Below are 12,009 nucleotides of genomic sequence, written 5' to 3' on the forward strand. Positions count from 1 at the left end.
GATCAGACTCACACTGATGACTACGTTGTCTGTCGGAACAACTGAACTTGGCTCCTTTCAACCTTACAGTGTCCGTATGAACAGGCTCCGGTGCTGGGCTGCTGGTGAGAGGAGTCAGTGAGCTTGGCTTCTCAGCTCTGTCCTCAATCTCCAGAGAGACTTCCCAAGTCTTACCTGGCAGTCGCTGTCCCAATCTCTTCCCTGGAAACAGACTCAGCCCTGGAGGAGGAGAAGTAGAATAAACATGGAGGGTATCTATTTAGTTCTGCCATCAATAAGTTGGCTTTAGAACCCAGGTCATGAAGTTTACAAACTGTACTGAAAGTTTTGTTTTTAACTATAATTTCATAGCCATCTTAGCAGAGGCATTTAATAAATCAATTTGTTATAAATATGTACAAAGACTCTGAACTGAAGCAACTGTCACCACCCAGTACCCTTCTTATCCCCAACATTCAGAACCCTTTCCTTTCAACTAATCCACCTCTATGGTCAAGACTTTTTGATAAAACTGTAACACTAACCCTAACCCTAACAATAACCCTAACCCTATCCATATTCCTAACAACCCCAACCCATAACCCTAACCCTAACCCTAACCCTAACCCTAGCCCTAACCCTAGCCCTAGCCCTAGCCCTAACCCTAACCCTAACCCTAACCCTAACCCTAACCCTAACCCTAACCCTAACCCTAACCCCAATCCCTAACACTAACCCTAACCCTAACCATTTCACCATTTTGTAAAACATGAAAATGGAAAGAAGTCATTACTCAGAGAGTATAAGGAAACTGAAGTGTCCAAATCCTCTGGAGTACAGCTATACAACAGTGAGGCGGTTGTCATACTGCATAGTAAGATCATCCCCCCACTTCCTAATTCTTAAGAATCAGAATTCGATCTTTATTAATTCTGCACTTGTCAGGAACTTCCCACTCACCAAGTAACTAAACACTGACCTGCATGTGTTTCATCTTTGGATTCTGTACCCGTATGATGAGAATAGTAAGGGCTACTTCAAGGGATTGGTATATTCCTAGCACTGTGTTTGTAACACTATGTGCTTAATATGTGATGGACATTGTTTGGTAACAGCTTTGTGACCTGGAGCCCTAGACCTGCCCGGTTACTCTATAATAGCCTCCAGGGTGGAGGGGCTGGAGCCTTCACAGTGGCAAAAGCTCTGCAGGAACCTGAGGCACAGAACACAGGGTTTCTCTGACCAGTTTGGATCATATTGGGTTGGAAGAATCCTGTGGTTCTGCTGTGGCCTCCCAAATGTACAATAGAGATTTTCCTTCCAATTTATTCTCAGTGCCTTTACGGAATGGATCACTTGACAGAATAGAACTGGCCCCGGAGTGACAGTCACCTGAGACAGAGGTGGTATGGAAACAGAACGATACAAATCTCCAGCCCACAGGAGCAAAGCCAATTGCCTTTCCCATTTGTTTCTCTCATGCGAGTAGAGAGACTTGGTCCACACACTCTTTGTTGTCTATTTTGCACCTAGAATGTTGCTTGGCATATAGTGGGTACCAGTAGACATCTGTCCAACAGCTGACCTTTTTTGCCAACAGACACAGAACTTAAATGCATAGGTAACCAATAAACTCTACAAAATAAAAGATCAGGGGGATATTATTGGGGAAACCAAACATAAGAACTTCCCTATTTTTAAGACACTGAAGGAATTGGAAGACAAATTTATGCTCCATTTTAGCAAAAATTAATCTCTGCTAATTAGAGACAAGTGTTTAAAAGGACACCGTGAGAGCCAACAGGAGCAGGCTGGGGTGTGGGGCTTAGGAGAGCAGACACAGCTATGGTGTGGAGAAGGCGCCACTCCAGAATTGGAAATGATGAGATGAGGGCCAGGTCTGAGCTTCAAGCCAAGGGAAGAAGAGACACCTGAGGAGTAACTCGATCAGGTGATCAAGGGTGTGTCACCCCACAGGCCATGGCACTCCTGCATGCCAGAGGATTTTCAAAGAAGAAATAGTGTCAAAAGACAGCTGTTGAAATTCCTATCACTTCAAAAGCCATACAGAAATACAGCAGCTAGTAGGACTAATGGTTTTCAGATGAAATTAGTAAAATTGCCATCGGAGTCAGACCTGCTGAAAAGCTCTTGTGTTGCCAGGAGCAACTGGTTCTGTGTGTGTGTGTTTGTGTGTGTGTGCTTCTGGTGGGGTCACTGCTGGAGCTCGTTGGCCCGCCAGGGCCATATGCTTAAAAAAACTGACTCTGTCACCCATAAGCCATCAACTGTCAAAAGGGGAATAATAGGAAGACAGGTTAAGAAGGGAGAAGAAGAAAAGCAGTGGAGAGGGAGGAGAATAACAAAACTAAGGAATTTCTGAAAAAAAAAAACACATGGAAACCTACTATTTTATAAGATGTATACATACACACACATACATGCATACATACACACATTCATACATGCACACACATACATACACAGACACAGACACAGAGAGAGGAAAGGAGACAGAAAGAGAGAGAGAGAGAGAGAGAGAGAGAGAGAGAGAGAGAATTATTGGAGTTACCCTACAGAAGGGATCATGCTCTTCCCAGAAGCCATAAGTGGCCAAATATATTTTGCTTTTAAAAATAATTCATTGCCCTTTGAAAAATGGAATGCTAGGTACTAAATTCTTCCCCTAAATATTCCATATTAAGACCCACTTTCTTATAATATCCCAAGAACAAAGTTATGACTATGGGGGCAGGAAAGATTGCTCAGTGGAGAGGAGCACTTGCTGCTCTTGCAGAGAACTTAGGTTCTGTTCAAAGTGCCCCCCCACCCCATGGTGGCTTGCAACCACCATCTGTAACTCCAGTCAGGGGTTCCGGCACCCTTGTCTACCCTTCCTGAGTGCCAAGCATGTATGTGGTGTACTTATGCCCATGCTCGCAAATAAAATAAGATAGATTAGATAGATGAATAGATAGATAGATAGATAGATAGATAGATAGATAGATAGATAGATAGATAGATAAAATAAAGAATAAAATAACATAATTATGACAATGTCCTTCAGTGCTAAGTCTATATGAATTTGACCTGTTAGTCCCTAAAGTCACATCTACACTGAATTAACCTTTCCTTCTTCAAAGTCTGCTTCATATTAATTAATCAGTCCAAGTGATAGGGAATAGAGGAATGGATAGGGGCTGTTTTGTTTCTGTGTTGAGGAAAGGAGTCTGCACGTAGGCGGCATTAGTTGCTTAGTGAGGACACGGTGTCTCACTTGCTTGTTCTGAGTTAACACTGCAGGCAGTTAATGCAGACGCTGACGTGACTCAGTCTTCCAAAAGTGTCTGAACCTAGACATCCAGAGAACAAGGAAGAGAACAGAGGATAGCGGAAGTCTCATAAACACTGTAGATGACCTGGCCCTGCAGGCAAACCTGGACTCCTGCATGCCTGCCTGACTGTCCTTGCCCCTCCCTTACCTGAGAAGTCGGCTGGCTGCAGATGACAGAGAGCCTGTTTTCAAGGTGTTAACCTTTTGCCTTTTAAGTTCTCTGGATCTGGACAAAGCACTACTTAAAGATTCAATCCCTTAATGTGCTGTGTGTCTTACAGTGAAACAGAGAAACACACTAGCCCAGAGCAGGTTCCTGGGGTAAGAATATAGCAGGCAATGATGCGAATTCTCTGTCTAGAGTTTTTTTCTAGAGGAGGATGGGGTTGGGGTGCAAGAGGGAGTCCCCAAAAAGTTAGAGAAAAAGAAAAAGAAAGAGAAAAAGAAAGAAAGAGAGAAAGAAGGAAGGAAGGAAGGAAGGAAGGAAGGAAGGAAGGAAGGAAGGAAGGAAGGAAGGAAGGAAGGAAGGAAGAAGAAAAAGGAACGAAATAGAAAAAGAAAAAGAAAAAAAGAAATGCTTCTGGAATGTTTTCCTGCTTCCCTTAAAGTTTAGTAATCTGCTGTGTCATTCCATCACCTGACAAGCACTCAACAGAGCCATGTATGAGACCCCTCTGAGGAGATATCTCTGTCACGCCAGAAGGCTGGCCCTGTCTCCCTGCCTCCCTCATCTGTGTGGGGAAGCGGATATTACTTGGATTGCTCCAGGACGCCATTTTGTTTCAAGAAAGCTACAGAGCTGTGCTCACAAATTCAGTCTCACAGTTTTCCTTCTTACTTCCCCAAGGAGATCTCTTGGGAGCCATGGTATCTGTTCGTGTAGCCTAAGTGAAGACAAGCCAGCCCAGAGCACCCCAGGCCTCAGGGTTGCTGTGCTCACCATATATATCTGCTGACAGAAAGAAAAGGTTACGTGTGGTCGGCATAGGTCATAGGAAGCCAAGTTGGGAACAGGATTAACTGATCCTACACCCAACTGCTGGGCTGGCAGAGTGCTGAGGAAGAAACACCCGACAATGGAGACGCCTCGAGCAATGAACAGAGCAGGAGATCAAAGCCTTGGAAAGCTTCTATGCTCAGTGAGAGAGAGGACATCGTGTGTGCAAGGTAATGTAGAAATAAGAACACCAGGTAGCTCAGCTGGCTCTTCAGAAGCCTGAGATGTTGCTGGCTAGATTACCTTCCAACCTGGGAACAGCCAGCATCCATAAAGCTGGTGTCACTGTTTCGGATTCTGTAATAAGCAGCATCTGCAAAACTAACATAAGCAAGATTTCTAATGGAGCCGATGGCTCAGAGCTGACCTTGAGAGGTCATCGTGTCTGCTCCCTTGTCCACAGACAGAAATGCAAAATTTACATCTGACGGGTGAAAAAAAAATAAGGTTTTACTTTTTTCTTGTGAATCCAGTTCTTGAGGCTCTACAGCCTTCCTGGGTAACATGTTTTAAAGTCTTATTATTTTAATGTCCAGCAAGTTCTTTCTTAGCTTAAATTTATAATTCAGAAATGTTTAAGTATACTGCAGAATATCTGTGTGTGCTTGGAAGATGGCTTTTTACATGCATGCATATTCTGGAGCCTAGATTTTTGTTCTTTACATGTGTATTACAAATATAAAAATAATGCAATAACTTTATGGGGTACCCTGTAAGATATAATAATTTAAACCATCAATGATATTTACATTGGACTTCAGATTGATTTTAAACAGTTTTAACAGTCTTGCTTCCTATAAGGACAAGGAACAACTTTTGAGGGTTTTTATCTTAAACTTTTCTTTGGTTTCATGATGCTTTTATCTTTGTTGCGTTTGAGGAATGTGTAATAGCCCTTTAAGGAGGCAGCTTGCTGCAATATTGTCCCATTTTGAACACAATGATATATTTTTCCAAAACTTAAAAATGTTTTTGTGATCTCCTGGGAATAATTTCTGAGGGTGGAGTAGCCGAGATGTACAGAAGACATATTTTCAGTCTTGCGTTCCTATAGAGAGATGGTTTCACAAAGAGTTTTGTAGGTTGTCCATGCTCCTCACTCTGTAGAGTTTGGCTCCTGATTTAGCTGGTCCTTGGTGTAGATAAGCAGTCATAGGTGTCACTAAAACACAGAGACCAGAGAGGTGGTTTTAAGTATACTACAAGTTCTTACTGAAGCCCTTCTACCTCACAAGGACAATTGGCACAAGCCATCTAGTTCATGGAGGGATAAATTTGCATGCACACGGTTCCATTGAAAGAAGTTTGTCCCTGTGCCAAAAACTCAACTCATAGCCCAGGTATGGTGCTACATGCTTTTAACCTCAGCACTTGCATGATAAGGGGAGAAGGATCAGGAGCTCAAAGTCATCTTTGCCTACATATTGAGATTGGGGCTGGTGTAGGCTACATACAACTCTAGAATAGAAATAAAACAATCAAAAAACAGCCCAGAGTTTACAGCTCCCACCTGAGTGATGAGCACTAAAAATGGATGAGATTATGTATTTTTTTCATTTGATGAGGCTACAGGGAATTGACAGCTTGTTTAATTGTTTTATTAGTTTCTTTGTACATATATACACACAAAGAACAGGAGTGTCTGTGTGTGTGTGTGTGTGTGTGTGTGTGCACGCGTGCGCGCACCTTTTCCAGAGACTAACATTGTGTTATATACTTGATGTTTGTTAAATTAGAAGACTTGGATATTCTTACATTCATGCTATCTTTTGCTTAAAATTTCAATTAGCAGAAAGAAATGGAAATGGGGTGAATCTTCAGACTGTGTTTTACTGAGTTAGTGATCTGAGAAGACAGAGGGTTAACAAGCTAGAAGAAACTGCCCTGAGTACCCTCTCCAGCCAGTGAGATTTACAGGCTGCTGTGGATGTTGGAACAAGATCAACAGACCCTCAAGTCATACTTGAGCTCAGTAATGTCATGCTGGTCAGGTGACCAATCACATTTCTGAGACTCGTGACACCTGTGCTTCTCTCTGGTTCTTGTCCTTTACGTTCTTCCTATTTTATACATGAAAAAAGGAAATGTGGGTAGGGAGTAAAAAGGGAGAATAGGGATATTAAGGGGTGTAAAAGACAGGAAGTAGGGGACTCACAAAAACAATCTTTGTCTGAAATTGCTTCAATGTAATCTAATGTATATGATGATTTTTCAAAACCAAAAATATTAATTTTTTTAAACTGAACATATAGGTTTGAAAATAATTAAATGTCAAGGAAGAGGAAGAAGAAAGGTAGTTTAGGAGGAGGAACAAGAAATGAAACTGGTGCAAAGGTACAGGTATGCAGGTCCCAAGTCTACACCGAGGGATGTGAGGATTCCAGTGAGAACATATTATATACCCAAGATTTGCTAACTTGGAAAAGCCCAGACATTCTTACATTTGTAGAAGTCAACTATATAAGATAGAATGTTAGGCTGCTTGACTTATAGACATTAACTAGGAATTTGCATACCAAACACACTATTAATACCCTTTAAATATGTACACAAAGTAAAAGGAAAAAGTACTATGCTGTTAAAGAGGTCAGCTGCTATTTCTACTCAGAGTTAATTTTTAATGATATTGGGAGTTAAAAATAATGTGGAGTATTTTCTATGTTAACACACTGCTGATAAGAGAATGAACAGAAAACCTTTCTCTAAAAGGAAATTTGGCACACAGTGTAACAATAATCATCTAGTCTATGATCTAACAATGTTAATTTTATTAGCTGGTATAAAATCATTAAAGATAATTAAAATGCTCATCATGTCCTTGATGTAAAAAATGTTAACATCTTATATGTTAAGACCAAATGATATTACGTCCATCCAAGAAACAAAATTTATGCATAAAGAATAGTATTATACATTATGTGTAAAGACCTCATGGAGGCCATTTTGAAAAGATATATAAATGGGAACTTCTAGTTGAATCTACACAGAATTTCCTTAAATGTGTTGAAATTGTACTGCATAATGAAGTGATGTGTAAGATTGGAAAATGGACTTCCAGACCTAAACAGACAAGAAAGCATATTACGTCTGTAAAACATGATGTCCAAATCCAATGAAGTACCTTCGATGTTTTATCTATCATGAGTCAGGAGGAAAAGAGAGCTAATTACAGGACAATAGATTGAAGTTTTCTTATTCAGAAAGATGAACTGACAATGGGATACAACTATATAAAGAAGGGTCCCTTTGCTATCTAGTCTACCAAAATCTCCAGCACAAAGACAATGGCCCTCTTCCCAATGCTCTTGACTCTGGTACAGCATCTCTACCCAGTCTGAAAGGTCATTTAGCAATGTCCCTAGATCTGCCTGAATTCTTCTTCCTTTTGGTCACAAGGACCTCCTCCCAAAACTCCTCAACCATACCCATCAAGGCTGGTCCTCAATGCACTTCTGTTTGCTGTTCCCTCCCCTTTGTGCCCTGGTCACCAGACCCTTCTATCCTTTAGGATTTTATCCAGTTCCTACCTTCTCGGTGAGACTTTATGTCACCCCTCTCTCTAAAGGTCAACACTCTGCCCCCATCATTCTCTTCTCTCATTATATTTACTGTTTTCTGGCATAGCGTGTGTCTTACTTCCTCATGCTAGTTAAAATATAAAATACAGGAGTATAGTAAGTTTGATGATGATTGAATGTGTGAACATAAATAACAAAGGAAAGACGGTGGGTACTAGATATTTATTGAGCAATCAAGTGAACGAAGAAGAGAAATAATGTTAGATTTAAGACAAATAATGAAGCATGTACCCAGTTTTTTTTACAGGGAAGGCTGGAAACCTCCCCTCCCCCTCTCATCTTCATTCCCTCTTTAGGTCATCTCATATAGACATGCATTCCTGCATTCTACCCTCAAGGTTAGTCTTAGTCACTACTTTAACTTTTATCCCACAAACAAAACTCTTGAGTAACTTCTTCTCTTCACTTAAGAAACACTGACCTCCCACAGTTAAATATCTACGGTTTTATTGGGAAACAATTTTGGTCTAGAGGCCAGGTGTCCCAGCCCTTACCACAGTGTGGCAGCTCCAAAAAGGAGGAAGGGCAGATGAGCTATCCTTGGCAGTTTTTTTGGATCACTTCCTGTTGACTGGTGTGACTTCCATTGTCCATCCCACCAAACCGCCTCTCTCCTCATTGTTTGGAATTGCATTATTTCAGGTACTCTCCCACAACCCCCAGAAAGCCATATCTGAATTATAGATTTCTATTTCCCAGAAAGGCATCTCTAAATACAGGCTTTTGCATCTACCGACAAGTGACAAGTTAGGGATCTCATTTCCTCTTCTCTCCTGGATTCACATCCACTCATTCATCTCCTCGCTGTGAATGCCTTAGAGTTCAACAGGTCCAAAGAATCTCTGAGCCCTGTCTTGTATTACATGGGTTGTTTTGTTTGATATAACTCACCTCTACCCTGTGGTCCCTCCTTGTCCAGGGTCACAAGCCTAAGAACTCCTCTTCTTTATATCACCTGACTGGCGACTTCCTCTGGACTGTTTTCTCAACCTCAGTCATAATTGATTGTTTTCAACTTCAATGGCTGCAATCACCTCTTCCCTGGTCCTTTTGCTTCTCATCTCTAGTACGTTCTTAAGTCTGTTCTTAGAATGAGTACAGACAGGCTGTTGGCATGCTATAGTACCTGCTACAATTCCCTCTTGTTCAGCAACCCAAGGTTTTGGCCTCTGTTGGCCTCGATGGCATTGTACCTGTTCCCACATGGACAACACCTGCTTCTGTGAAGTGACCTCCCTTGCAGCTGTGCCTGAACTCTTCCCATTTAATGGGCTAATGATCCTTCCATGTCCCTATACCTTTGTGCAAATTGTAGCCTATGCTTGGAAATTTCTGTCCCCTCTCCCAACTTAACACATTTCTGGCCACCTACATTCCCTTCTCAGCTTTCCCAAGTAGCCATTTCTTAATACTCTACCACTACTTCTAAGATACAGCCATATTAAAGCAAAGATTCCAGTTCACTTTTTCTGTCCATTCCGATATTTATTTCCATGTGTATCTTATGCGTTTCCCTGTCATGTTTCTCAGTATCCTTGACAAAGAGAAGTAACTCAAATTGTTCCTTAAATGAGCCAACACATGTTTGAATGCTTTCCTATGAAAATTTATTATTCCCGCATCTTCCAGCATGAATGGTGTGACTTTGGAGATGTGTCTGAAGCCAGCAAGCCTTTTGTAAGCTAGTGTATACACAGCCTTTGTTGTTTAGTTTTGTCATAATAAAATGCTTAGGTTGCTGGACATGGATAGAGATGCCTTTCTCTGTTTAGAGTCGTCTCTAGTGAGCCCACTCCTAGAAGGACACGATAGATTAGGAGACCTCACAAGTGTGCAGGTCACTTCAGCTTCAGTGATCAGCAACATCAGAATGGACGTAAGCAACAGGCTTCTTTCTTTTTTGAACAGTAGCCCACTTGTGTTTCCATAAAATTACAGTATTCTTGACAGTGTCCTTCACTTCTCCTGCAGTTGACAATTTGGTAATTTGGTCCCGGATCTGTAAAAAAGAATGTTCAAATGAGTATCATGGGATTATGCCAAGAATACATCAGGGGTCATTTCTAAAGTAAGGCTATCTTCACAAAAGAGAATAGGCGCAATATGAGACGCTGAGGACAGGACCTGAAGATATGAGTTAATTACCAGAGACCCCTGAGTATAGCTCCAAGATTGGAGCTTGTACAAGAATGAAGGAGAATGAAGGGCCCTAGGGGCTCAGAATATACTGACAGATAGTCACCTGACCCCTCTGGAAAGTCCCAGGTAGAGTTCAAATGTGTATCATGCTTGCTAGCCAATAGATTTAAAGGTCAGTCTATTGACCAATATGCTTATTTTGAACCGTAACCTTGCTGATGTAACCTGTGATGCTAAAAAGCAGAGATTATGACAGGGTAAGGAAGCAGTTTGAGTTGGTGGAACTGTATCTACTGAATATCATCAGGAATTTGCCAGCATTCAAATGGCTTCCATGTCCACTGACCCTTGTCTCTGAGTCAGAAATGACTTTGAGATTAAGAGCATTTCAGGAACTGCCAACTCTTCCGGGCTTGGTGGCTTTGGAGCTGGTGAACAGCTCAGCCTGTCCTCTGCCTGCCTCCCCATGAAACCTGCTAGAACTTCATCTACACCCCAACATTAGCAAGTATTCAACAAATTCCAATTGAGAAAACAACCTCCAAGGCTGGGGATAACAAGGAACTGAGTAGGAGGAGACTTGTCCCCTCTGGTTACTACTTGAATCAAGTAGGACATTACCATAGTGAACTTAGACAACTCACCTCTTGGCTTCCCAAGGCTCCTATGTTTCTGAGCCCCTCAAGGATCCAGTTTCAGCAGAGGCTGCAGGGTCTCCTGACTGTCCTGACATCTAGGGAAGACTGAACCATCCATGCCATGTCTTCACAAACAGTGATGCTCACCTCATCCCATCTACACTGTCAACTCCCATCACATGCACTGGGTATTTCCCAAGTGGATGAACTTGCCTTGTTCTTGGGTGCTTAACTTACCATTGTAAGGAGGACTGCGCGGAGGAAGGCGTTTCACTCTGTGATGCAACAACTGAGACCCGTTTACTCCTTGGGCAGGAAATTCATCCTTGGGGAAACTGGGGGGTTCAGTGACTAAGTGGTTAATGGACGAGGCACTGGCCAACCCTGCTGAAATTAACGATATTTAGAAACTCTCTATTCAGCAACCCAAGAGGATGGGATGAGTTTCAATAATGAATGAGCCTTGACAAAAGATTGGAATGAACTGTGAGGGATTCACACATATTCTTTATGTATGTATTTATCCACATGTATGTATGGTGGGAAAATGGAAAGAGTGGCATGTGAAGAAACAAGCCAGAAACAATGGCTACTTTAACAACAACAATCTCAGCCTCCATCATGAAGATAATAAATGCACTTGCCAAGATCCCTAAGACTAAGCCTCAATGTCCTTTGTATAACATAGAAGAATGAGGAGGAATTCTGCCGCTTGAAAAACTAAAGCCACCAACCCATCTGAGATCCCACCTCACTGACTTCTCCCCAAAAGTCACATGAGGAAATCAGGGCACACTGATGTCTTATGGCTGCCCTAGACGTCCATACCTAAAGAGACAACTGCAGGAAGAGCCTGGGCTAAGCCACGTTTCTGCTTTACCTGGAAACAGCAGGGCCACAAGGAGGAGGCTGGCAAGGGAAGGAAGGAGTCCCGGGTTCATGGCTGTAGAGGGGACTGAAGGCAGCGAAGGGCCCCAGGGAGTGGGCAGCTGCTGTGGGCTCTCTTATAGCTCATCCAGGAGTGTGGGCTGGGAGCCTCCAGACAGGGTGCACAGCCATAAAGGTCACAAGAAGATGTGTTACTTCCCCCAGTGTTCCCAGAGCAAACTTTTGAATTATGTGGATTTTGTTTTTTTCAGGAAGCAAATGATATGCCTGAATGCCTCATGTAGGCTTAATGAATAAGAGAATCCGTGAAGGTAAATTAAGATGAAAGGCACAGAGAGGCAAAAATAAATGAGATTAGCACCTTAGCAGCTTCCGTAATTACATTTCAATAGCTTCAACAAAGCTCTTCTTCCTTTTCTCCTTCATCTTCTACCCAGGCAAGTGCTTTGTCTCACT

At 42.1% G+C, this 12,009-nt stretch overlaps 1 protein-coding gene across 2 annotated transcripts; it reads right to left on the bottom strand.

Annotated features, from left to right (window-relative positions):
* Positions 1-9,753: 9,753 nt before the first annotated feature.
* Positions 9,754-11,606, bottom strand: LOC127668555 (sperm-associated antigen 11B-like). Of its 2 annotated transcripts, none has more exons than XM_052162194.1 (3): positions 11,546-11,606; positions 10,903-11,049; positions 9,754-9,887 (listed from the first exon to the last, which is right to left on the bottom strand). In XM_052162194.1, the coding sequence occupies exons 1-3, from the start codon at positions 11,604-11,606 to the stop codon at positions 9,754-9,756; spliced, it is 342 nt and encodes a 113-aa protein (XP_052018154.1). The 2 variants fall into 2 exon arrangements, with proteins under 2 accessions (XP_052018154.1, XP_052018153.1); XM_052162193.1 differs by having other exon boundaries at positions 10,903-11,052.
* Positions 11,607-12,009: the final 403 nt, after the last annotated feature.

Source organism: Apodemus sylvaticus, chromosome 18 (genome assembly GCF_947179515.1).
Source record: "Apodemus sylvaticus chromosome 18, mApoSyl1.1, whole genome shotgun sequence".
Classification (NCBI taxonomy): domain Eukaryota; kingdom Metazoa; phylum Chordata; class Mammalia; order Rodentia; family Muridae; genus Apodemus; species Apodemus sylvaticus.

Excerpts from the sequence above, each read along its gene's own strand:
- LOC127668555 (XM_052162193.1), bottom strand. The coding sequence starts at position 11,606 with ATGAACCCGGGACTCCTTCCTTCCCTTGCCAGCCTCCTCCTTGTGGCC. Across the intron at positions 11,053-11,545 it reads TGTGGCCCTGCTGTTTCCAG|CAGGGTTGGCCAGTGCCTCG; the intron begins GTAAAGCAGAAA and ends CGTTAATTTCAG. Across the intron at positions 9,888-10,902 it reads GCGCAGTCCTCCTTACAATG|ATCCGGGACCAAATTACCAA; the intron begins GTAAGTTAAGCA and ends TCTTTTTTACAG.